General features: G+C 33.9%; 1 protein-coding gene across 12 annotated transcripts in view; it reads left to right on the forward strand.

Moving 5' to 3' along the window:
• ANKRD44 (ankyrin repeat domain 44) overlaps positions 1 to 24,708 on the forward strand; it is a 145,585-nt gene extending 120,877 nt beyond the window's left edge. For 9 of the 12 annotated variants that reach the window (XM_058188118.1, XM_058188127.1, XM_058188084.1 and 6 more), the window contains 10 exons: positions 1,784 to 1,862; positions 3,625 to 3,742; positions 5,013 to 5,226; positions 6,090 to 6,177; positions 7,533 to 7,616; positions 8,773 to 8,918; positions 11,642 to 11,724; positions 14,462 to 14,544; positions 14,750 to 14,841; positions 18,890 to 24,708. In XM_058188118.1, the coding sequence (XP_058044101.1) occupies positions 1,784 to 1,862; positions 3,625 to 3,742; positions 5,013 to 5,226; positions 6,090 to 6,177; positions 7,533 to 7,616; positions 8,773 to 8,918; positions 11,642 to 11,724; positions 14,462 to 14,544; positions 14,750 to 14,841; positions 18,890 to 19,158 (1,256 nt within the window). In that variant the 3' untranslated portion in view covers positions 19,159 to 24,708. The other 3 variants (XM_058188134.1, XM_058188142.1, XM_058188109.1) reach the window with 2 other exon arrangements.
• Positions 24,709 to 26,704: the final 1,996 nt, after the last annotated feature.

Genomic DNA, 26,704 nt, shown 5'->3' on the forward strand with positions numbered 1-26,704 from the left:
TGCTGTTATGCTAAGGTCACTTTGTGTATTGTATGAACTCAGAGTTCTACATAATAATTCAGGCTGAAGAGATAAACAAATTATAGCAATTTTAGAAAATTACTATTTCACGGGAGTTCTTTATGAATAAGAAAACATAAGAGTGAGAATCTCTAAAGATTTTCCCCCCTGGAAATCCTCCTTCTTTCTTAATGAGCTATGCTAAAAATGTTTTTTTACTAAATCTCAAAAAATGAAGAAATAAAGTAAGCATAACTTCTTACAGGTGGTCCTTGATTTATTACCACAATTGGAACAAGCAATTTTCTTTGCTAAGCGATACGGTCCATAAGTGAGTAATCCCATGATCGTGCCCAATTTTACAATCTTACACAACAGTCATTAAGCAAATAACTCTGGCTATGAAGTGAATCACACAGTCGTTAAACAAATCCAGTCCCCCCTATTGATTTCACTTATTGGTAGCCAGCTGGGAAAGTCATAAATGGTGGTCATGTGACACCCCACCCCCAGGACCCTGCAACCATCATAAATACATGCCTGTTGCCTAGCATGAATTGTGCTTACATGAGCATGGGGACACGACAATTGTAAGTGTGAGGACCAGTTGTAAGTTACTTTTTTTCGTGTCACTGTAACGTCAAATGATAGCTAAATAAATGGTTGTTAAATCAAGGACTACCTGTATTCCTAAAAGAGAGATGGCGTGTGACCAGACAGCTATAGCGAATCATGATCCTTGAATCTTATTGCCAGTTCATCAAATTATCATGATTCATCAAATTCATCAAATTATCATGATTTATTGAGCAGTAATAAGTTTACATATCTTCTGACCCCTAGTTGCACATGATCATTTTGCATAACCAAATGGTACCCCAACACTTCATAATTATATCACTGAAAGGAAGAAGGCTTAGCATAACCAAAATTGGATTGGTCCGTGAAGTTCCATTCAAGTTCTAGTCCTTAGAACAAATTTCTAGGTTCAGAATTCTGCCCCTCATGAACCAGAGTCCAGTTGGTGATGTCAGCATGCTGAGAATTAGATCTGTTTCTCTTCTTGAGTTGTACTTGCTATTAGGCATTTTGAATTTAGATCAGCATATCTGCAATTGGATATACCTACTTAATTTTCCTTCTGCCATAGTTTAGAACTGATTATACATTGCCATTTATTTTTAGAGTAGTTAACAAATAAACCAAGTGCTGTATATTATTTTGTATTGAAATGGTGCATTATCTTAGCATGGCCTGATAGAGACCTCTGTTGGCTAAATACAGGTTTACATTGTTCACCGATAACAGTTGAAGCAGGCCATATTTGACTATAATTAGGTAGGATTTCTTTATAGTAGAAACTCAAAATTGTTGCTGCTGCTATTTTCCATTTAACCTTGGTAATACTGCAGTGGTCAAAACAATCTTGAAAAATGTAATGCATGTACAAAAATATGAACGTCATTTCTCAACTCTCTATTTTCTCATCCCATCAAAGACAATATATATATATTGGCTCTTCTTCCTAATGGCAGTCAATATTTTTGGAGAATAAGCATTACATAATTAAACTATTAATGTATATGAATTAAGTCATCAAAATTCATATCTAAATTTACTTCTTATATTAGAAGATAAACTTCAGGAATGAATATATAGGGATATTTTTCTTTCTTAATGAATTATTCAAAAACATTTTCTCCTAAATATTACTTGATACAAGTTTAACTCTTTCACGGCTTTTATTTTAAATGCATTTAAAGTATGTCTTTCCCCTTCATAGTCATCAATGGGCATACATCATGTCTACGACTTTTATTAGAAGTAACAGATAATCCTGACGTAGTGGATGCCAAAGGACAGTAAGTTTATTTCATTTTGAAATTTATAATTTGAGTGACTTTGAGATCATTTTAAGCAGTAGCACTTCAATCGTGGGCTATGTCCTCATTCAAGGATGTTCAGAAGTTAATTTAATATCTTAAAAATTAAGATAAGGATCGCCTTCCCATGCCATGGTTAACCAATTAATGGTGCTGCTATCTGTTCTTCAGCTAATAACACTGGAGTCAAAGAGGAGAAAAGCAGTTGGACACAACCGTTACAGCTGTAAGAAACTGGTAACCAAGGACAAGAATCATGGTTAAGCCTCTATGAGGCAAGAAATAGAAAAGGCAAATTTGCAGCAACCCTAATGAAATGAGATTATAATTGGTGTTGCACTGCCAGTGTATGTCCAGTAGATGTCCTCTGGGATTTCTGCTACAGAAAACATTACACCCCACGGCAGATGCCAGAAGTGTGTTCTTTACCTTACATCTTAGACAAATGGTAGTGAGAATAAAAGTTTGAAGTAAAGGACACTCTAGGAATGCAGACTGAATATGTCTCCTATTAATATGAACCAGAATCTTGAAAGATGGTCCTACACTAGCTCCCTGTGAATCTCGCTTCTTGGGGTCAGTTCTTGTAGATGTGATTATATCCTATAGCTTAAGCCAGGAAAGCCAACTGGGAGACTTTGGGTACCAGACCCACTCTTTTAGACTAGCCCAGGCCTCAGGATTGTTGTTGTGGGAAAAATAGGAGGAGGGAGAAGGATTAGGTATGTCTGCACCATACATACAGTTTCAAAAGGAATACAGGTAGGATAAAACTCTAGCAAATAATAAAAATAAATAAAAATATTTGTGTGTGTAGAAAAATAGCACATATTTCTGTATGCAACGAATCTCTTTCTGGCTTCCCCATGCCTCTTCCCCTAAGAACATACAGCTGTGAATTGCTGAAGGGCAGAAAATGTTTTCTCCTCCAGATTTTATAAATTGACTCTAATAATAGTGCAGTGTGACAAAGAATTAAAATCCAGAAATTGGTTCATAAATATAGCCATGTGTTATCAGAAATAGGATAGAATGGAACAACCACAACTTTTTGTCTATCCATTTCCTCCCAGAATGGACAAATTCGAAATGGGCAAACTCCAAATAGATATGGGAAAATGTTTCCACATAAACCCTTTTATGTAGACTCTGGCCTGTTCCATAGATTGAACTTTACATTTATTTTTTCCAAAAATAAGAATTAAGCATAACCTTTTACAAATAAATGATTCAATGATAATATGGAGGCTTTTTAAATGCAGTCTCATTTCGAATAAAAATCTTAGCAATGGTTTACTATGATTAGCTATAGATTTATTTTATTTATGTATATAGTTACTACTATGTTTTGATTTTTTTTAAAAAATTAATCCTAGTGGGAGATATGTTTGGAATAGAACTTTAGCATACTGTTTTATTTCTATAATTGTATGGAATTATGTTCATTTTAGAGTTAAGAATACCCAAACAGAAACAATTAAGTTAGGAAACGCAGCACTAGGTAAAGCCAACTAATTAGAAATAAACATTTTGCTGCTTGTTTTTAGATAATGGACAAAGATTGAATATTAATGCTTCATGAACCTCCAATATTACCAAACCTAGCTATCTCTGGCAACATATATAGTAACTAATGAATGTTACAGTGTTTGGAGAAGTGGCAAATACTTTTGGATAATACATTGAATAAAGTCACAAATCAGGAATATATGATGACGGTTATGGGCCTCTCGTTTTTTAGAACTCCACTAATGCTAGCTGTGGCTTATGGGCACATAGACGCTGTTTCTTTGTTACTTGAAAAAGAGGCATCCGTGGATGCAGCTGATATCCTGGGATGTACTGCTTTACATCGAGGGGTAATTTTTCATTTTATCCTGTGTTTCTGCTGTATGTTTTTCAATTGCATATATGCTTAATAATGGTAGAGAAGAATACAGAACACTAAAACTGGCTTTGATTCTAACATATATCATGTAAGTCTCTGAATGCAAGCAACAATGGTCAGCAAACCTTTGCGGGAAACTGCTCTATTAGATGCCTCAATTAGTCCTTAATTTTTTTTAAAGCAGTGTTTTATAAAAGAACGGATATAATACATCTCTTGATTGGGGAAGAAAATATGACAAAAGCTGTGCAGTCCACAGTTATATACCCTGGAGGAAGAGTTTGGTCATATTTAGAGTTAAATATACGTTAGAGTTGGGAAAGGTATCAGAAAACTGCCTTTATGAATCAAGTTTCTTAGGTAGAAAGGCAGAATTTTGGCAATCTAAATTTTAATTGGTTATTACTAAGGCTTTAAGGTTTTACGACGATTAGAAGAAAAACAGTTCTTTTGGAGGGGGCCCTGCTCATAGCTTTACATATAGGTTTTGTCAATAATCCTTCATGCAAAGCACAGTGGATTCATAGTAAGATTGTGTATGCCCACTGACATATATCGATGTATTTAGCATATCTAATTTTCTAAGTTGTTCCTCTACTTTTCAAATTTAAATAATGAAATTTTTGGAACAAGTTTTTCAAAGATGCCTCAACCTTGTATTTATTTAATTAATCATTATTGTTTTCAAAGCCCTATTTTTAAAAAATTCTTATATTTCCAAGAATGCATGGGGAAAAATTAAAATAATTTCTAGCAGTTCAAGATGCATCATCACCATAAACATTTTAGATTGGATATTGTGGATGTTCACTGAAAATGTCACTATTCCAAGCATGCTTGGAACACTTTGAAAGTTGTTGGGTTTGTACTGGTAATGTTAGGGGCTCTTGGTCTAGAAGGACCCTTGATGCAGTATGTGAATATATTTTTTATAAAGAACACTCTGAAAAGTATTTCTTTTCATTAAATTTTTAGAGAAGACAGTATCCAATGTCCATGTTTCCATGTATGCAAGTTACTAAAAAAATCTTTGTCACTGATCGCCCAAGTAGAGCATGTTTTATTCCAGAAAAAAACCAAATCTTTATCATTAATATTTCAGACAAGCATTTTCAGTTACTAAAAAAAATCAGTTTTTGTTTATATTTATTTAGGATTATTGATTAATCAAGCATAGCTTTTTGAGATGAAAGGCATATTTTACTAAAATGAATCTAATTTTTAAATCTTATTTGAAAAAGATTATGACCGGGCATGAGGAATGCATTCAAATGCTGTTGGAACAAGAAGTATTAATTCTGTGTAAGGATGCCAGAGGCAGGACACCTCTACATTATGCAGCAGCTCGTGGTCATGCCACATGGCTGAGTGAATTAATGCAGTTGGCACTTTCGGAAGACTACAATTTTAAAGATAATCAGAATTATACACCATTGCACTGGGCTTCTTATAACGGTAATCTTTTATGCCAAGAAGATATTTATTACTGGCTATTAAGTGTGGTATGGAAATTGCATGCAAAGAGAGATTACACAGCTTCTAAAACAATAATTGTATCTTGTTTGTATCTTGTATCTTGAGATTTGGCACCGTTCCCAGTTCAACACCATGTCTTTATGATCCGCATTGTCTCCATTTGACAGCTGACCCAATTTCTTGTGAATGGTCCAGTTTTCAATCTGACACTGAAGCTCTAAGCAGTTTTTCAGTCGGTCAGAATTTCCCCTTCCCTGCCACTGTGTTGCAATACAGCTAGTCTCCAGGTTAAGAAAGCCACAGTTTAAGGATGACCTATAGTTAAGTTAAATATACAGTGATTCAAGTTAAATTCACAATAGTTCAATTCATTATATCATACTACTTAGACAATATATTATACAATAATGCTCTTCTAGCTTACATGCAAATTTGACTTAAGGACAGACCTGGGGACATTCTTAAACTTGGGGCTATATGTATTTTGAACACACTGATACTTTGTATTGAGCAATATGATGGAACTGTGGCCCTCCCAAAGAGTGACTTTTTATATTACCAAATGAATAAAACTATTTTATTTTTGAAAAATGGGAATCACAAAACGTACGCAGACTATCTCAGGTTTAGTAACGTATAACTTCAGTTCAACCACTGTGGAGAAGTTTCTTCTAGTCAGCATGAACAACAATGCTGACTTGAAACAGAGGGCACCATTTTGATTCTGGATAAAGTATCTTCAGAGAATCAATATCAAACTGAATGATAAAGCATAGTTCTTCTGACAATATTAAGCACTATTTTTGTTTTGGAACTTGAAATTATCATCTGATCTCTTACAGGAAATGAAAACTGTATAGAGGTACTGTTGGAACATAAAGCTTTTCGCAACTTTCATGGAAACTCTTTTTCTCCATTGCACTGTGCGGTGTAAGTAGAAATAGCAGTAAATTTCACTTCCTATAGCCTAGGCCATGTGCCAAGCTAAGCTGGAATTTAAAAACAATAAAGCTTTAAGATTGTGCTATTTTTATAATATTAGTCCCCAATCCACCCATGCACACAGTTATGAGCAATTAAAATACCTTCTCAGCAAATTTCTGTACTAGGAAATGAACCATTTTCATTATAGTTTATGTAGTTTTGATTGCCAGTTTTTCTGTACTATAAACTTTAATTTCAAATTATGGTCTAAGGTTTTTAATAAAAGCAAACGTAAAGATGGCTTTGACCTGAACTGAACATTAATGAGACATGGTCATAATTATTTTCATTTTTTGCCTGTAGTTACTTTAAGGCAAATATCCATAGCCTACAGTCTAATATTCTCTGTTGATTACTCAATCCAAGTATTAAATGGGCGCAGATCAGAAAGAGGGAAAAGTCTTGGGACATCTTGCATATGTACATATTAATTACAGAAACTTTTGGAATTAACTCGTGACAGCTGAGTAGGTGTTTGATTACTGGAAATAAATTGTGGAAGACTTATTTAGTGACAGTGATGTTGTTTGATTAGTTATACCATGTTGAGAACTCCCACTCTCTCTTCAATCAATGTCTGGGGATGTTATTATCCTTAGTAATACTGATGTAGTCAAAGTAAAAATGGGGACAGAATTACATCACAGACTTTTTCAGTATTTAGTTCCTTTGTCTCCTTTGTAAGTGTATTATTGTGGTTTTGTCGTTGCTGCTAAGTAGCTATGAAAGTAGCATCCCAGACTACCAGAGTTAAATGAACAGAAAAGCTATAATAAGAAACAAACTTTAAAAATATATTACGTTGCTTTAAATGAATATCTTTTAAGGAAGTCATTTCACACATTTCTATTAAAAATTATAGGAGCTCTATATATAGTATGTAATATGTATATAAAGGAAAATGAACATACAAAGAAAGAAGAAAGTGGAAACTGTCCTCACTCGTGTTTTGATTCCCCCTCTGATCCCTTATGCATTTATTGTAATTTCTGAAAAATCCAATGGAGTGTGATTTGCGTGCATTAGTAGTTCCTTGTTCATTCATGTGCACATATAGGCAGTTCTAAGGAGAGTAATATGTAAAGGTCAGTGAACCAGTTCATTTATGATTCATAAATTGTACATGTTTTACTGGACAAACTATGCTATGGACAAAGCTATAAATCCAGGCTACCAAAATTCTGGACTGAAGTATAATGGCAAGCCTGTATTGAAAGTAAACCCAGGGAAATCCAGTTGAACTATGCTATCAAATTAATGAAATAAATTACATGGAATTAAATCATATTCTTCCTTAACAGAATAAATGATCATGAAAATTGTGCTTCACTACTCATTGGGGCATTTGGTGGTAGCATTGTTAATTGCAAAGATGAAAAAGGAAGGTAAGAATTACTTTGATGAAATGTTGTATAGTTTATTAATTTCTTTTATTTATAATGAATTATAGTTCCATTTAAAACTGGAGGCAGCAGTTTGTATTCATTTATTAATGGAGAAGCCTTTCAGTAAATTGGAACAAAAAACCATTTTAACAATATTTCCTCCCTATTGAGCACCCCATGGCCCACTTACCTCACCCAACTCTTCAAAGAGGATGCTAGAGGAAATAAAAGGAACAGGAATCTCCACTAATAAAGATTCCCACCAAGTCAAAGACATTTGCTTCAGTGAAGAAATACCATATTGATTGTATTTAATGGGTTGAAATAAAACTAGTGAACACTTAAAAAGCTGGGGTTACCAATTTCATAGATGAATAGAAGGGAAGGGAAGGATAGAGTTTATTGGCCAAGTGTGATTGGACACACAAGGAACTTGTCTCCAGTGCATAACCTCTCAATCATACAACAAAGTAATAGGTCATAGATCATAAATCATAATTACAATGATTAATCATAAGATACCAACAGCAAGTGATAAATCATAAGATACCAGTAGGAAAAGATAGTAGGAAAGATAAAAAGATGAGAAAGAATGAAAAATGAAAAGATGAGAAGTTGAGAAGGATAATAGTAATACAGCCTACTACGTGGGTAAACATCTTTAGCCTAAAACAGCACTGCGGGAATTAGGTGTTCAGCAGAGTGACAGCATGTGATACTGTTGATAATTAGTGCTGAACTCAGCCAAAACCAAGTATTGACTGCCTTCATAAACAATTCTTCACAGAAATTTTGTAATAAAAATTTGTCTGTTGTGGCTCCTCACTTTGGGAAATTCCTGTGCCTTTTATTTTATAAGGCTTACACTTGTCTCCTTTTAAGTAATTATTAAATATCTATCCCTTTTCTTTAAGATGTGAAGGAATCAAATTTATATTGCTATTGAGCATCCCTGTCCTTTTGTGGCTTTTGTTCTGTACTGAATTTTGTTTTACCTATGAATAATACTTTATTATTCTAAATGATAATATATTTTTCCTGAAATATTAGATTAAGAGATCAATTATAAATAAATAAAAATAAATGATAGGGAAATGATGATGGGGAAATGAATGACTCAATTAATCAAATGTTTCTATATTCCATTTTTTTCTAGAACTCCACTTCATGCAGCAGCCTTTGCTGATCACGTAGAATGCTTGCAGCTACTTTTAAGTCACAATGCACAAGTAAATGCTGCAGATAATTCAGGGAAAACTCCACTTACCATCGCTGCTGAAAAGGGGCATGTAGGGACTGTAGGTAAGGAACTGCTTTCTGGGAATTGAACATAACTGATGTCATTATATAGGTCTATCTGTTCCGTAAAAAAAAACCATTTTTATTGCTTCTATTTATGATGTCTGCAGATCTTTCAAACTTCCTGTCTTTGCTGAATAGATTGTTTATTATTTGGGTGGAATGCAGGCAAAGGGTTATGACTTCTATAACAGAGTATGACTTCTGTAACATATGAAGTCATATAATAGGACTTCTGTAACAGAGTTATTAGTGCTTGGAACACACTACCTGACTCTGTGGTCTCTTCTCAAAATCCCCAAAGCTTTAACCAAAAACTCTGTACTATTGACCTCACCCCGTTCCTAAGAGGTCTATAAGGGGCATGCATAAGAGCACAAACGTGCCTACCGTTCCTGTCCTATTGTTTCCTTTCATTATATCCAATTAATATAGTTATTACATACTTATGCTCATATATATGCTTTAAATATTATATAGTTATTTTCATGCTTATGCTTATATATACTGTTGTGACAAATAATAAATAAATAAATAAATAAATAAAATAAAATAAAAAAGGGTTAATTGGCAACTTCCTTAGAAGAAAGGCGGGCCAGAAGAAAACTTCAAGACAAAAAGGCAGAAGACAGGAGAGAAGCTGTTGAGAATTGGAGGGGAAGCAAAGAAAAAGTAATAAGCTGTATGTAAGAAAAGAAAATATATCAGAAGCTCTAAGCCACCACTCTGATTCTGTAAATAAAGCATAAAGGAGGAATTTACTGAGGCACTGTTCAAAAGCATGCATGCATTCACCCACATAAACTCCACACACAGATATGTGTATTATGGTATTCCTTTACAGAATAAGCAACATTAAGCAAAGCACAAAAAAAGTTGGGAAGTAGTGAGTAGAAGATTACAAATAAGTGAAAAGAAAAGAAAGGGTGTGGCTCAGGCTGTAAGAAGCCTGTTATTAAACACAGCTGCCTGCAATTACTGCAGGTTCAAGTCCCACCAGGCCCAAGGCTGACTCAGCCTTCCATCCTTTATAAGGTAGGTAAAATGAGGACCCAGATTGTTGGGGGGGCAATAAGTTGACTTTGTATATAAATATACAAATAGAATGAGACTATTGCCTTACACAATGTAAGCCGCCCTGAGTCTTCGGAGAAGGGCGGGATATAAATGTAAAAATAAAAATAAAAAAAAAAAATCTAAGTAAATCTAGTTTACACTGAGTAGATTTCTCTATACTTTTCCATATCTTTCTATCCTTGCTTCTACCCACATATCACTTCAAATAAAATCTTGCCATCTCTCTTTTTTAAGGATCTCCTTAACACTATCTTGGCTATATCTTTCTCTAGTTTCTCCTTCTTTTCATTTCATTTCAATATCTATTTCTTTAGATATTTATTTTGCAATTCAATTTTATTAATTTTTTCTATATGACCAGTCTGTTCAATGAATTTCATACTGGCCATTCACTTTTGTAGACCGGCCACATTCATTTATCCAGCACCCATTTATTGTAGACTATCTCTTCTGGTTTCACCTCCTATATTGTCAACAAACATTCCTTGCAATATATTTACTGTATTTTTTGGACTATAAGACACTCCGGACTATAAGATACACATTAGCTTTAGAGGAGGAAAACAAGAAAAAAAAATCTGCCTCTGCCTCCCAGCAATTTGCCTCCTTGCAGCAAACAGCCTGGTCAGCTTCAGCATAGTCTAATTTAGCATGAGCAGCTGATTGGCGGTTGGATCAGCCTCCCAGAATACAGCCAATCAGTTGTTCCAGGCTGTGGGAATCGCTGCCCACCGCAGCCTCTGTGCATCCTGTTTTTGGCCTCCAACTGCCCTATTTTTCACAAGAGCATTGGTGGCTTGGACACCAATGGGGGAGCATCACACTGTGGATGGTTGATAGTGACAGTTAACTGGCTCCTCACCTCCCCCTCTGCTCAATCTGTTCCTGCCCTTCCCATCTTTTAACTATAATTCTGTTTTTCATTGTAATTTCCATTTTTATTTTTATAGAAATTTATATTTTATGATTTTAATGCTTTGAATTGCTCTTTGAATTGCTCTGAAATGAGAAGGGTGGCAAATAATTGTAATTAATTAATTGAATGAATGAATGAATTTATCTCTAAAACAATTTAAAAGAAATTATGTCCATATAAATTGTTTACCATGCAGGCTTGTTGATGTTCAGAATTCAAGAAACATGAAATATGGAATAAAAATCAATTGTTTGAGCAACTGAATTTGTAAGCTGCCCCATTCCAGATTACTTTGGACAGTTTAACAAAATTCAAACAACAGTATCAAATAACCATAGTAAAAAAAGTAGTAATCAAAACCCTCCAATCATATTCCTCATAACACCGGGAGCCCATTCATCCTTCTAACCCAACATGATCTAGACAATATCATTCACCATTTGTGATCCTACTTTTCCTACAGTTTCTTCCAGCATTTTTCATGTTACAGAAGATCAATTAAGAAGGAAAACTAGAATAACTGAGCTGTGCTTTTTAAATAGTAAGACTAAAAGTCCTTTTGGAAAAACATTGCTTTATGTCGCGACTTTATTGAATTTTGTTTTGATCTATTACCACAGTTTTATTTTTCTTATTAATTTATTATGTAAACTTCATCTCAAAAGTCTGAAGATACTTGAATTTGTGTTATGGATGTAAACTTACGGAATATTTTGTTTTTTTGGTATTTTAGATTTTTTGGTGAACAGTGCTAAGGCTGATTTAACCTTGATGGATAATGACTTGAATACATCATTGCACTTGGCTAGCAGTAAAGTATGTTTAAAGTTGTGTTTGGTTCTGTTTGTGTGAGCGTGTCCTCAGAAGCCTGCAAAATATGTCAGATGTTAACACTTGTGTTAGAGAGTTAATAATTCCTGTGTAAATTAAGCGCTGAAACGGGGTTAATATAAAGTGTATGGGTATATAGTTTTTTTATATATCATATAACTTGCAGCAACAATACATCCTAGTTTCAATCTATATATTTTATGAATGTGATAATTTTAAAATCTTTATATTAAAATACAGTTCATAAAACTAAATGATGAGGAAACAGTTTGGTTAAAATAAATCCTCATCAAAACATTCAACAGAATTTGCCCTTTCTCATTGAAAAGTCAATTTTTATTTTTTGTTCAGGTATTGCTTACTTAGCAGCCACAATTGAGACTGGCAATTGTCCCTAAGCACCCTGATCATTAAATGAAATAACACATAACTGGGATTTATTATTTTACTTCTGCTTTCACTATTAATTGCTGGTGACCTTCTACCGTTGCACCGTAGAGAGTATTTTAACTTACTGCACCTATGCAGTAAGTTAAAATACTCTCATAGGTAACCTATGTATGGTTTTCCAATTGAACAGTGGCAAATAGGACAGCGCTCCAGAGGGTTAACATCATTGCCCTGGGGATCATTGGTTGCCCTCTCCCCTCTTTGGAAGAGCTTTATAGCTCCTGCTGCCTTAAGAAAGTTCAAAACATTCTTAAAGATCCATCTCATCCTGGGCTTCCTTTTTTTGAAGTATTACTATCTGTTAGATGGTACAGGACGATAAAAACAAGGACAAATATGCTGAAAAACAGTTTCCATCCCGGAGCAGTAACTATATGGAATTCTACTGTATAGTGCAATATTAATGCAATATCAGGGGGTTTTCATTCAATTGTATAGAATGTGAAGGATGTGTGTTTTTGTTTTATTTTTTTATGTATAATGTACATTGAAGATGGCATTTAATTTCGTTGTACGAGGTGCAATGACAATAAAGTAAACTTAAACATAATTAACTCTACTTGTCACAAGCCAGTTGCAAAGAACTCAACTGGGGATCACATGACCATACGATGAGACAGTTGTAAAAGTGAGGATTGGTTTTAAAACTTTTATACAATTTGTAACTTGAGCGGTCATTAAACAAGGCAACTGGAGGTTGAGGACTACCTGTATATTCTATGCTCTGGAAATGGCAACATTGAAATTCCACAATTCTGTGCCATACTGATCCCCACAGGAACTGATGTCCATATTGTGCATTGCACATTTTAATAGCAAATTGTTTTTCTACTAATGTAGCATTAGTTAAATATCACCGGAATCCTGGGGTCTTTTGCATTAATAAAAATGACAGTAATACATATGGAGAGATTTAAAACAATCTAGTGATAACTATTCTTCCTCTTGGTTATTCGGTATCTGGGGTAGTGAAGTGAGGCTAAAAGAAAGAAAGAAGAGCAGATTGCCAGATTTTGGAAAAGATTGATTTGTCTGCTAACAGTCTGAAAAGATCTCCATAATACTGTATTTTTAAAATTGAATGTTCCATTGGTGTAAGATGTCAACAAATGATAAAGCTTAGAATACAGTTTTTAGCTTGTAGATAATGTTGTAGTTTTTGTTTGCTTTTTGTTAGTTCTGAGAATTTCTAATTTTATATGAACCCATAACCCAAGATAACTTTCCCATATATATATTTACTTATCAGCTCCTGTGAGTCTTCACTATTATATTCTTAAGGGAAATAATCCTGCAGACAGTGAGCAATAGTCACTCTGTCTTATCCTAGGCAATTCCTCTTATTTGATCTTATGGTTTTACGATTATGATTTTATGGCTAATTGTTTTATTGTTGTGAGTTGCGTTTAAGATGGGTGCCAAAAGAAATCTTTTAAATAAGATAAAGTAAGGTAAAGTGACTTTTTAAAAAACAACCACCACCACTCAGCTTTATAGCAGTATTTTTACAATTCTTGAATTTTCTTTCAGTCAGACATTACTGAATCAAATAGTCAACAGTAGGAATGGTGACAGAGAAAGCATACAGAGCAGGGAAAACTCTTTAAACCTGAAGAACAATTTACATATTTTTTCCTTTGCTTGAATATCATGATTTGCTGTAACTGATTGTATTCAGTGGTGGGATTCAGCCAGTTTGCACCACTTCGGGAGAACCGGTTGTTAACTCTCTGAGCAGTTTGATGAACTGGTTGTTGGAAGATAGCATTAAGGCAGAGAACCGGTTGTTAAATTACTTGAATCCCACCACTGATTGTATTCTCCCCCCTCACACCCCATCTGCAGTGTGTTGGCTTTGGCTAAGTAGAAAACAAGAGGCAGGTGACTAGGAGGTATACAATAACAACATGCATTTAGGAAGCTTGGACAAGTTAAGTGGCCTTTCAGTATTTTTCATTCTTTCTACTGTAGAACTTGTAGCTTGTTTGTCTCCCCAACCCCCACCCACAGTACATCACTGGTGGGGGAGAGAAATATAGACGAACTATAAGTTTTACCATTAGAAGGAATGAAAAGTTCTAATAAACTAATAAATACATTTCAATAAAGCATCTCATTCTTTCAGCTTAATGCATTTCCAAAGTTTTTAGATGGAAACTTTGCTAGTCATATCTGCTAGACTTTTCTTAATAATTAACTAAGATCAGATTAAAATACCTATGTGTTCTAGAATGTTTCAAATACAGTTAGATATACTGTGTTTGTTTTCCAGGGTCATGAAAAATGTGCCTTGTTGATACTTGACAAGATACAAGAACCGAGCCTTATTAATGCAAAAAACAATGCATTGCAAACGTGAGTATAATTTTAATTAACATGTATTTTTATTTAACAATTTTGTTAACAGTAAAGTGTCATATAATTTATACTTTTGAAGTTAGCAATCAGAGTTCACATAGTGTTTTAATGTAGTTAAGCACTTGAACAAACTGTGCATAGTATTATAGTAGACTTTTTGAAATACATCAAACTTACTGAATCTAGATATTACATTTTCTAGACCTCTTCATATTGCTGCACAGAATGGCTTGAAGACGGTAGTTGAGGAATTGTTAGCAAAGGGGGCATGTGTACAGGCAGTAGATGAAAATGGTAAGTGAAGATATTCATATTATCATTTATGAACAATAAATTAGCAGTCATTATTCATTACATATGAATATGTGTTTCTAAATATTTTTAAGCTTGCTTACAATGGTTATTAATTTCCAAATTGCAAAAATAGAATTTGTGTTATCACAAACACCTTTAAACACATTATCACAAACACTATTTAAACTATTATATTAAAAAAAGTCCCATTATTATTTCACATGCAACATTTTGTTGACTATACCTTATGTAAAGTAACAAAATTTAGAATTTTCTAGTTTTATAAAGGCATCAGAACTCTTATAAGGAAGAGGGCTGCATTTTAAATGTATTAAAACGCATTCATTTTATGGAAGAATGCAAAGCCTATAACATAATTTTTAACTGTATCCTCATTCTTTCTGAAGTTATAATTATTTCCTGTTCTTTACACAACAAGTCATTGCCATTTTGTGGCCTTGAGTAAAATGTAATGAATAATATAATGAATAATATTTAGGCAAATCACTTTTCATCTTGAACTCACATATACTATTGCAACTGACATATCTGATCATTAGATGGTAACCTTCTAGGAAAAGTACACTAATCTATGATCAAACATATCTCAATCTGGATCTTATCTGCTTAGCTTTGCAGGCCCTGAGTGCTTTGGATGAAGGTTTCTCATAAATCATTCCTATATACTATATTACAAATCATTGAGAGACACTTAAATCCATTTGGCATGTACTGTCATATTTGAAAGGAGAATTATATTAAATATGCTAAATGTTCATATGGGTGTCAAAAGCATATACTTAATATAGCTTTTAGGATCTTGGCCTTTTGAGAGCTACAGATTAATCATATTAACCATATTCTTAATGAAATATTAGCCAGATATTGCACAATATGTGGCTAATATTTCACAAGTAAAATACTAACTAGAATCCAAGAACAGGAACTGGGTTTTGAAGAAAAGCTATACCAAAAAATACTGGAATGTTTTTATGAAGTCATTGACTCCTTCTTTCCTTACTTACTAAAGAAGAGATATTTTTCTTAATATTCAAAAAGTCCAAATAATTCTAAAGGCAATTCATGGGGGAAGGAAGGCCAGTTACTGTATGCAAAATACTTTTTATTAAAAAGGCAAAACTAGTTCTTAAATAAATAATTTTGAATTGTATGATGGCAGTTAAACATTTTAATTTCTTTTTAATAAGAAGAAAGGACTGAAATAAGATACACCCACACAAACAGACACACAAACACATACCAATCTTCTTCCTCAGTTTTTGGAGAAGGCGTTTTTGCCAATTCTGTGAAATATTGAAAAAGACATTAGTAATTTCAATCTGTGATGATTTCACTTAATGAAGGCAACTGAAAGTGCTGACATTTCTGTTCCTAAGCAGTATGGTCATGTGATATTGCATTTTATGACTGTTCCTTTGTGATGGAAATTCTGGTCCCAATTACCATTGTTAAGTGAGACCACCTTATAAAAAGTTTTTTTGTAAAATTACATACCTCCACCAGTGGTTTGCTGATAAATGTATAACTGTTGTCACTAATTGAAGGGCAAAAATCCATAGATCCAATATACAAGTGAAAACAATCTGCTTCAGCCAAGTTTATTGAACTTTATAGGGGACAGAATACAAGGCTCTGCCCACTAACTGGAGGAAAGGCAAACACTTACATAGAGATTTTTATAATAGAACAACAGAATCCATCCTCCCAGCAATTCTTCATTATTAGTCCTGATTCAGTTTATTCAGAAAGCTTTAAATAACATTCAAGAGTCGACTTCCTTATTTCAATAACTATTCCTTTCAGCCAATGAGATGAGTAACTTATGTGTAATTTTGTGTGCTTTGAAGGAATTTATTAAGCATTATAACCATTAAGGCATATCCAAAACCATTTTGTAGAACAGGCTGATTTAGCAAGATCTAAATTTAAAAAAAACAACTCCAAAATTTGGGCAGCTGCAAAGAGTTAGCAAGGTACAAGACATCTAGACTATTTTCACAATTTTGAGATCATGCTATAGTACTGGCTTACACTGTCTAGCTACCTCAGTAATTAACATCTGTGAAAGCCTCACAGGCAAAATGGTTGGTAAAGTCTTAGCAAGTAGCTAGTAAGCACCAGCTTAAGGCATGTATTCCAGTAGACATTACACAAGCCCGCTTTTTGCTCTGATTATGTGATACATATCTAGTGCTGCTGCACTTGCTGAAAGGTTGCAGAGCAGTAGTGATTGGCAGCCAATTGATGGTACACAAAAGAGGATATACTAATGGCTGCCTTGAGTGCCCTGAGTTAGCCTACCACCGTCTATTGTAGAGAATGTTATCTTACAGTTTTGAAGTAAAGTTCAACTACTTTTCCAAGTAACAGTCTACATGAAACAGGCTATGACACTGTGTCCGTCATTTCCATTGGAAAATGGTTTTGAGCCATTTATTTATATAGATACAGTATTTTAATTAAAATGAAACTGTAATTGGATCTCTATGGCTTCAGAACTATTCTGAAGCTTCCCTTTATTTTCGTAGCAAATAGAAAACATCAATTAAATAACTTAATGCACCATGAAAGTCCATATTCTAAATAAATTATTATTATAAGTACAGATGGCATCCAAATCAATTTCCATATTATGTATGTGTGTATACCTAATAGTAGGTATATGTAGTTTATGAACATCTTTTGCACTTTCATAGCACGTTGATAGTTTGCTGAAAGCTGTGGTTTTTTTAATATATCTTACATAGACAATCTAGCATTTAGTGCACCACAATAATTATTGGGATATCAACTGTAGATTGCCCATAATATTTGTGTTTAGTCTTCATTCATTAGGTTAGTGAAATGTAATGAACCTATTCTTCCCCTGGGGCTGAGTATTCTTCCTATTTACTGTCCAGCAACAAGGAGTTCTGAAAAGTTTGTCTGCTTCAGCAAATGTAGTTTTAACTAATATTAAACATGGCTTTAGAAAGCCATGTTTAACCAAGAACAGAAAAATTTGATTTCAATTTCCTGAATATATGGAAAGATCTAACTGGGAAGCTAGTCTCATTTGCACTGTATTTAAACTAAGGAAAGTATTGCCTATGCAGAAAAAAGTACCAATGTCTTTTTCTATAGATTGTTGTTCCTGTTGTTGTTAATGCTTTATTTCTCTTTTATGTGGAAAGATATCAAGCCTCCTTCTCATTGCACAGTGCAGGAACTTATGAAGAGGCTTTTTAAAAAGACTGTATGTGCGTGTGTGTGTGTTGACATCCAATTTCTGTGATGCTGTTTGTCATGGAATATCCAACAAGCTTCCCTGATATTCTGGAAACATAGAAGCAGAAGGAAAGAACTAACCACTTTCTTAAGAGGCCACCTGCTTTTCACTTTCCATACGAGAGAAGATATCCCTATCTCAATATCCAATATATAATAAAGAGCACATTGCTTGTCCTACAGAGAGAGTCTCAGCTGTCACATTTTAATAAACATGATTGAATTTATCTAACATTGAACATTGGGATTATTTATTTAATTTTCTAATAGAAAATATTGCAGAGTTAATTATCCACTATATTAATGCTAATCAGAATATTATTTTTGTAAAAAATACAAACAATCTATATTACTAATTTGTTTTCTCAAATATCACACAGTTTCTTTTGAGTGAAAGCCATTGCTCTCAGAATAACTCTTATATGAACTTCTGTCTTGTGATTTAAGTCTAACAGTGTCTTGGCTCATATTGATTCACATTGTCCTCCAGGACTGTGGTCTACCTGTTTTTATTTCGTTTTGTGGAGAATTTAAGTTGCCTTTTGCTTTTTATTAAATAGTGCTTGTTATGAGAACCACTTTGTGAATTATGTACCTTCCCAGCATGTCTAATTTTAAAGTAACCCTGGCTTTGTCTGCTGTGATGGTGACTAAACATACATCTAGCTATGAGCTCATCTGGAGATGTATCCAAGGAATGCTCAGATCTTTTCCTAGTTCCCTTAGTACTAACCATGGCTTTGTCTGCATTTGTGCCCAGGTCATACACCAGCCCTGGCTTGCGCTCCTAACAAAGACGTGGCTGACTGCCTGGCACTCATTTTGGCTACCATGATGCCTTTTTCTCCTTCCAGTACAATGACGCCGCTCAACTTCGTTTCTTTTAAAAAAGACCATTTGAGCAGGACTCTTCTCTGCAATAGCTCCAATATGAGCAACACTCTTAACTCATATAGTAAAACCTTAATGAATGATGAAGGAGCAGAAAATGGATACAATGACAATGATTCTGATTCTGAAACATTTTGACTTTTTAACATTCAGTGCCCCTTTCGTGATTGCATTTGCATTTAATCTGAAATTTTCTTTAGAAATACCTGAATTTCACCTCACCTTCATTTATGAATAAGAACAGCAAAGACTAAAATTTGCAATTAAATAGAGCCTTTTAGAAAATGTAAGGATTTTTTAAAAAATGCACTCTAGTTAATGTTTTGCTTCCAGCACTACTGTGCTTTCCATAAATTCTAAGGGCTCCTCTGGAAGTCTCTACCTCCTATTATATGCAGAAAAAAAAGCTGCCTTTTTCTGTTTTGACAGCACAAGTAAACAGGGAACTGTTATGTCTATATTAATATGTTAGCTATATTAAACTGCTGATATAAAGTCATTTTTCAAGTAGGGTGTTTCTGGATTATCAGAAGACCTTCCCATCTCTAGTATCTCTTGTATAGATATATAGTCTTCATTTTTAGTTATCTTTGTTATAAAAACCAAAGGTAAAGCCACAAATTTTGATTTGGGTTTGAACAAATACTGCCAACATCACCTTTTTCTGTGGCAATTCAGACTTCTAAATTCATCACAATAATACCCAATAGGTGTTTTAGAACAATAGGCATTTGCTGCTTCCATTTGCAATTTAAAATTATTAGGATCAAATCTTGTTTGCCTCAGTCACAACATACCCACCTGCAGCTGCAGCAAAGAGATTATTGTAAAGGCAGATGAGATTTGCCTTATTTTTGTTACCATTCAGCACAAGCATGCATGGTTTATTTGCACTCTCCAAGTAGGGATCCTTGGGAACTTGTCTTACCTGTGCTGTCCAGCAATTATTTGTTTTAGGAAAAACCAGTTCTAAATATAATGCCTAACACACCTAAATGTTTCACCCTGCTCATTTGAATTGACTTTTTGTTATCTTTATGTGTAATGTGATTTTTATCATAAGCATTGTCTGACTTTTTTGGAAAGTATACAACAAGATAGATTACAGCCCTTCATATTTACCATTGCTCTGCTAAGATGCAAACAGGAGACAAAACCAAAACATAAAGTGGAAAAGTTAAGTAATCATACAGAAGGGAACTGGGTTGTACTAAACAGTCCTGCTGGCATCAATTTACTTTTTAAACATTTGCATTATGAATATCTACTCCTTCTGCCAAAGCTTCTAGGTCAAACGGACCCTTTTCCTCGCCTGAGAAAGGTGTACAGAAAGAAGAGTGAGACTCTTAAAATATAAAGAACTAACCAGCTATACCATGAGGACCAAAAGGCTTCAGAAGACTTTATTATTTTTTTAATAATGCAAGGGGAAAAAATCAAGTAACTTTTCTAATCACCAATGCACAAACAGTGTTTTCTGTAATTAAGAGTCTTGGGTTATTTCTAGTAGATACTTCGACATTTGTAACCAATGATGATGATGTGTTGATCACAGTTTATTTTTCCAGACTAGTGTTCGTACTTGTAATGTTAAATGTGTTTATATTTATTTGAAATGAAACAAGTGCCCAGAAAAATTGACCATGGTTTGTCCTCCTTCTTAATTCTATAATGTGTTATTAGCTATGAATTTAAGCAAATTTAGTGTGCTGAGTTTGATGGAACAAAGGCACACAGTTATCATTTTCAGCTCTTATGCAGCCAGCTGGGAATAGCTTCATGCACATTTTGTCAAATGCAGTGGAGGAGTACATTGCATAGTATTCGTTGGCAGAGCAGAGGGGAACATATAAAGGAAAAAATGTGTGATTTAGTCTTTAAAAGGGTGGTGGTGAAAATTTGTCAAAGTTCAAAAGGAGAATTGTGGAATCAAGAGGAAAGTGTTCTTCCTCATTTATGGAAGCAAAATAAGAGTTTTTTTAAAACCTGAAACAGAAGTAGTAGACTATCTGCTGCTTTGTTATCTATTCTACACAGATATTTGAAATAATTTAACATAACCACTCATTGTTATATATCGAAGTATGTTAGAGACAGAATATGTAAATTTATTCTTGGATGATCAGTAAAACGTAACGAAGTTTCTCTTTGCTTCTATAAACAAGATTTTCCGGAAGAACTTCCATCTTGAGACTGCATCTTCATCTAAGTCAAATGTATTTTCATTCTGGGCTATACATTGCAAAAAGTAGAAACAGACATCTTGCATTGTAATGGAAGTGACAGAACATTTCCAATTTGAAACACCTGTTTCTGCACAATATTGTTCTGATTTCACTGAAACTGTTCTGTTGCTGTACTGTACCGGTATTTGAAGAAGTGTTACGAATTCAAAATGCTTTGCACACATCTAAAATGTTATCCTCATAGGAGACTCTTTATTCTCAGACAGGTGACAGTGTTCCTCAGATTTCAGCCATTTGGTAGTTACACTCACAAAAATGCCTGAGATGAAAAAGTACCACTAAAACTGACTGAAACTCTCAGTTGTTCCTTTTTTTAACCCCCAGCCAATGTATTGAGAGAAAAAATTCCCAGCAACATACAAAAAGAAAAACTAGGATCAGAAATAGTCCTATAAATCAATTGATCTTTCTGCCACATGACTGGGTTTTTTTGTCCCAAATACTGATTAACATATTAGAAATTAAATTTTCTTTCACAATATAAATAAGCACAAAGTTATGCACTTCTATTCTAGGAACATTTACTACCCCAAGCTCTAGTTGAATGATTTAGGGCAGGAGTGTCAAACTCATGATGGGTCATGTGCTGGCCACGCCAACCCATTTTAGCAAAGAGGGGAAGTCATGATACATCACGTGACAACAACGAGACACTGCAAGTTTGACACCCATGATTTAGGGTAATAAAATATTCTCCAGTTGTTCTTCAATTTGATCCATGATTATTAACAAAATTCTCCATCATGACACACACTTTCAACCAGGTCTTGGAGAAGTTTTTCATACTACAATTTGCATTCTGTAGCAATTGATAAAATAAAGAGACTATTTTTCTTAAGAATGCAAGTGTGTATAAATAGTTACAGACCTCTAAAATACAAAATGGTAATTACGAGTTTTTAAGAAAAAGGCAATATTTATGCACACATTTTGAAATTGCAATATTAGCATATATGTATTTTTAAATGATATTTGTACATGACTAGGAACTATAATGTAAGAAGCCCTCACTAATTTTTGCCTTGATTCCTATTAAATATGGAGGATGTTAAATCCTGTTGTGGGTTTTAAGGTGTTTGTTAAACTCTGAGGATTACTGGATGTTCCTTAAAATCCACAATTAAAGTTTTGCAGTGAAATTATGGGTACTTCCCAGCAGAAATACCTTAATCATTTATAAAAAGTAGTTTTACATCTTAGTTAATTTTTGAAAAAGAAAAGGAAATGAAAGAAGTGAGGAAAATGTAGAAAGGTCACTTTATTTTCTTGACTATTCAGCAAAAATTTCACTTGGATATCTCCCAGTGCTGCACATGTCGCAGACTTCATTAATGAGCCAATAATTAGAGTACCTTCATTTTATAGAGCATAGCAGCCCAGTTGTATGGCACTTCAGGAAGTGAGAGATTACTGTATGTTCTAAATGTGCTTTAAGAGGAAAAGGCTAGTGCTGAGTAATTTCTGCTTATTAAAATCTTTTGGCATAGAACAGTGTTTCTTAAACTTTTTTTTCTCTCAGGATCTCTTCCCTCTTTTGAAAATCATGGAGGACTCCAAAATAACTTTTTGCTGAATAGGTTATATTTATCTATCTTTACTGTATTAAGAATTAAAATTGACACTCTTGCTTCTCATGATTGTTGATGGGATTTTAATACTGTATTATTTTTCAATCTAGATGGGCAAATAATTTTGATTTTATAGGCTTGAGGGGACACTTTAATAAATTCTGGTGTAGAAGAACTGAGAGGTTTCATGCCACACTTCCATCGGAGTAACACTATAATTTCACATTATGATTTTTATTAGGTAGCAGAGCTCAGATTCCCTAATTTTCCACTTTTCACATTAGAGCTTGGGGACAGGCTGTTTTCTTGTTGGTGGGAACTCTCACCTCACATTTTTCCATAACTCCTAAGCTGCCATAGCACTATCATATAATGTCCTTTTGCCAAGCGTTAGTGTTGTAGAAATGTGGCTTTGCAGCTCCAGCTATAAAGGCCTTACATTCTTGTGCATGTGTTTTCACTGTCTTTCTTTTTTTCTCTTTTTCCGTTTTTCTAGAAAAGGAAAGTATGGAAGGAAATTGAGGGGGTGGGACACAACTTGAATGTCATTTTTGGTACTTCCCTATTGGTCCATTAGAAAGAAAATTAATCAACTCGAAGAGTTTTCAGCAGCTGAGGTCAGGACTATAACAGGTTAATTCCAAAATAATTCTGAGTTTATAGAATGGCAATAGTAGTTGCATGGAGATGCTCTCATAGTTGTGAGTCATCTGGAGCCTACTTTTCATCTGTTAACAATAGTTTGCTGTTTTGGTGGTTTTTTCCCCCAAAAAAGAAGCATTGCATTTGGTTATAATGGTATAGCTATGAAGGAAGACATGAAATAAACAGAATGACCAAAAAAATGGATCACCAAACAATCAGGGAAATCAATCTACACTTACAAAACTATGTTTTCTTTCTTAGTACTGTAATGTTTTATAACTGAAGTGAATTCTCTAGAACAGTACAAAATATTATGAAACATCACTTGAAACAAAACACCAATCTTTTCATGTAGAATTGAGTAAAAACGTCTCATTTTCTTCTTCCTCCTTCTTGGCTGATCATATCAAGCTAGTCACCATGAAATACACACACATACACACACACACGTATGAACGTATGTGATGAACGTATCTTTTCTTTTATGTACACTGAGAGCATATGCACCAAGACAAATTCCTTGTGTGTCCAATCACACTTGGCCAATAAATTCTATTCTATTCTATTCTATTCTATTCTATTCACACACACACACCACTGCTTCCTCCACAAAACATCAGAAGGGTAGAGCGAGAGCAAATCTGGGGAACAGAGGACAGTCCACCATGCAGAGAAATCTTCTATAGCATTGGAGTCATTCACAATACAATAATCTTCTAACCCAAATGATTTGATAGTGACTTCTATAAATACATTTTTCAACACTTTATGCTAAAATCCTCTGCACAGCTATGTAGAAATATAATAGAATATAGTTCTGAGTTCAGACTACATTATGTGTTTCTGTCTTATCAACAATCCCAGCCTGCTGTCTTGAAAAGACAATAAGGCTAAAATCCCTGGCTATACAATCTTTTGAAGTTAAAAGAATTTGTTTCTGAATAGACCTATATTCATTTATAGTGCCATCTTCTCCAAATATATGCTTACCTATCTCTTTTATATGTATTATTTTCATATAAAAGAGTAATAAAACCATCTTAATTAAAATGGGAAATTTGCAGTTAGTGTCACTGGACTATGGATTCCATTCTAATTGCTTTCTTATCTAAATGGCAATACGGTTTAGTAGCAGATAAGGTACTGTATTTTAACTATAGTAATAAATGTCAGTTATGACCTGTTTTGATTTGTTTGATTAGCTTTTTGTCAAAAGATAAGCACTCTATTCTACTGACATCAGTGGTGTTGATTTGATAAAGATTGAGAAGCATGAACTAGAAGGTGAGTAATAACGCATGCACCTCTCTATAGTTACAGTTCTGTGTTAGCAGCTTGTATTCCATTCATGTGAAACTTCAGCTGCCAGGTTACAATGCATGGCACTTACCCCTTGCTGATCTGTATTGTTTCAAGTGTTAAGATAAACTAGCTCAGGGGATATCTGTATCACTACTAAAAGGGCACCATGTTGTGTTTTGGTACTATTATAGCAAACCTTTGTATTTAACTATGAATTGAGTAAATTCAATTTCTTGTCTTCTCTGTTTAGAAACTTGATAATGCACCTGAGTTTCATAATGTAAGAAACTTTTAGAGTGCCTTTTTATATTTGTGTATGCTGGATATCTATTGTGAACATGTCTTTCCTTCATTTGAGTCATACTGAAGCAATATAATACCTATACGTTTTCATTTCAAAGCTTTACGGCTTTGTCTTTTTTTAAAAAAAATATTTGTGTTGACATAAAATTAATATGCTAAATTTGTATAGGAATTTATACATTTTCTTATTACACAAAGCAAACCTTAAGTCAGTGTTATTGGGAAGGATGTTTTAAAATGGTGACAATCTTGAGTGTGTATTAAATGCAGCTATCTGTGTTTGTAATGCAGTGACATACATTTTAAAAAGCCAATATCTAATGTTTTGTAGTTTTGTCTGTATATTTTATGCTTTTAGCATGTGCAATATATCTTTACAAACCATGGTGTCATGAATCTGGTGCCAGTGTTACATTTTGTATGAAATATTTGTAATAAACAGTATGAAATATTGTTGAATGGTTTGTTGCTAATTTTTTAAAATGTGTACTGAATTTGAATTAACCAATGTGTTACATTATGTGGTTTTAAAAATGAATATGAAATATTACTTTGAACCATAGTCTGTGTGCACTCAAGTTTAATATCCTTTCAATTACTGAATGCTGTATTAATTGTAATGGGCTCTTTTATCTGCAAATTACAGTAATATTAAAATGCATTCAGATGGATATTTTTACAAATAAATGGTACAAATACCATGGCAACCCCAAATTCATTCATCCGTACTTTTACATACATTCAGGTTTCTGAATGCCTGTAAACAATAAGAAATACATAACTGCAGAAAAATATTAGTCAGTACAGCTTTCTGAACAGTGCTTAAAATACATTATAAAAGATACATACCTAAAACTGTAAAAACATAAAGCAATGCAATTGTTATGAATAGCATAAATGAGACTGATATATCCCAAAATCACTAATGAAAAACTTTGTGAAATAATAAAATGGTACTCCAAAAGTTATCTATTCATCCAGATATTAAACACCTGAAAAATAAAAAAATGTGCTCTGCTATAGCACAGGTTTAACAAATATGCCTCTGGAGATCTTGAAAAATAGCATTTTCTATAAACTTCTATCAATTATCACACTAAGTTCAGTTGCTTAGAAGCGTACAGTAAAAGTTTGAAAGGCCTGTTCCTTATTATTGAAGGAGCAGGCATGAAGGGAGAAAGGATTTTTAGAGAAGAACCAAATATGATTGGAGAAAGGTATTTGTATGGATGTGGCCTGTTGCTTATTTCCGTGTCCAATAATTGTGCATAGGTAGTAAACTGTACAGAAACCAGAGTTGAGTATTGCAGAGTTATCCAGAAATAAGTGAAAAGATTAACAACTGACAATTATAAAATCATTGAAGAAGAAGGCTGTAGGGTCCTCCATTATAAAACTAATTGCCTAATGGTGAGACAGCATTACATACAATGGATCTCTTGGATCATTGCCAGATGGTTTCCAAAATTCAAAGGATTCATCCAGCTGCTCATCTGTTTATTTGTTTCATTTATATCCCACATTTTGTACTGGAACTCAATGTGACTTACATAGACTCCTTTCTGTTTTCCCCACAACCATTAACTTGGGATTTGGGCTGGCCTAAAGTCACCTAATGAC

This window comes from Ahaetulla prasina, chromosome 1 (genome assembly GCF_028640845.1).
Source record: "Ahaetulla prasina isolate Xishuangbanna chromosome 1, ASM2864084v1, whole genome shotgun sequence".
NCBI classification, from domain to species: Eukaryota; Metazoa; Chordata; class Lepidosauria; order Squamata; family Colubridae; genus Ahaetulla; species Ahaetulla prasina.